The sequence below is a fragment of the Sinocyclocheilus rhinocerous genome, unplaced genomic scaffold (genome assembly GCF_001515625.1).
Source record: "Sinocyclocheilus rhinocerous isolate Xijiao unplaced genomic scaffold, SAMN03320098_v1.1 C35484388, whole genome shotgun sequence".
NCBI lineage: Eukaryota > Metazoa > Chordata > Actinopteri > Cypriniformes > Cyprinidae > Sinocyclocheilus > Sinocyclocheilus rhinocerous.
Genome location: NW_015753165.1, coordinates 1 through 497, shown reverse-complemented (window position 1 = coordinate 497; position 497 = coordinate 1). Strand labels below are relative to the sequence as shown.

The 497-nt window shown below is 49.7% G+C and overlaps 1 protein-coding gene across 1 annotated transcript; it reads right to left on the bottom strand.

Moving 5' to 3' along the window:
* Window positions 1-5: 5 nt before the first annotated feature.
* LOC107734891 (proenkephalin-B-like) lies at window positions 6-485 on the bottom strand (the record flags this gene model as incomplete). The annotated part of the gene is made up of 1 exon (XM_016546771.1): window positions 6-485. A coding segment is annotated over one exon (480 nt), but the record flags the coding sequence as incomplete, so codon positions are not given.
* Between the last annotated feature and the right edge of the window lie 12 nt (window positions 486-497).

Sequence of the window (497 nt, the reverse complement as noted above, 5' to 3'; positions counted from 1 at the left end):
TATCTCTTCTGCAACACCTGCGGGCTGGTGTTATCCACAAAGTTGCTTCTTTTTGGCCCGAATTTGCGGAGAAACCCGCCGTAGCGTTTGACTTCGTTTAAAGGAACGTCGTTATCGTAAACTCCCGTTTCGTTTTCCGCAGTCACATCTTCGCCCTCGTCGTCTTCCGTGATCGACGGGACGTCTCGCTCGCCCAGTTTCGAGAGCGATTCTCCGTATTTCTTCGCGAACAATCCTTTTAGAATGGCGTTCTCCTTCCAGGGTGAGGCGAAAAACTTCTTTTTATTCTTGTCGATCCTCTTGATGAAGCCTCCGTATCGTTTGACCAGGTTGGATGCCTTCTCTTGGACATCCTCCGCGTTTAACGCGCTGCGTTCTGCGTCGGGTTTGAGCTCCGCGAATTCATCTGAAAGCTCCTGTAAAGCTTTCTCACATCTGTCTAATGTGCTAGCAGACGGAACGGCTCCTTCACATTCTAAAGTGCAAGTCTGCAGAAA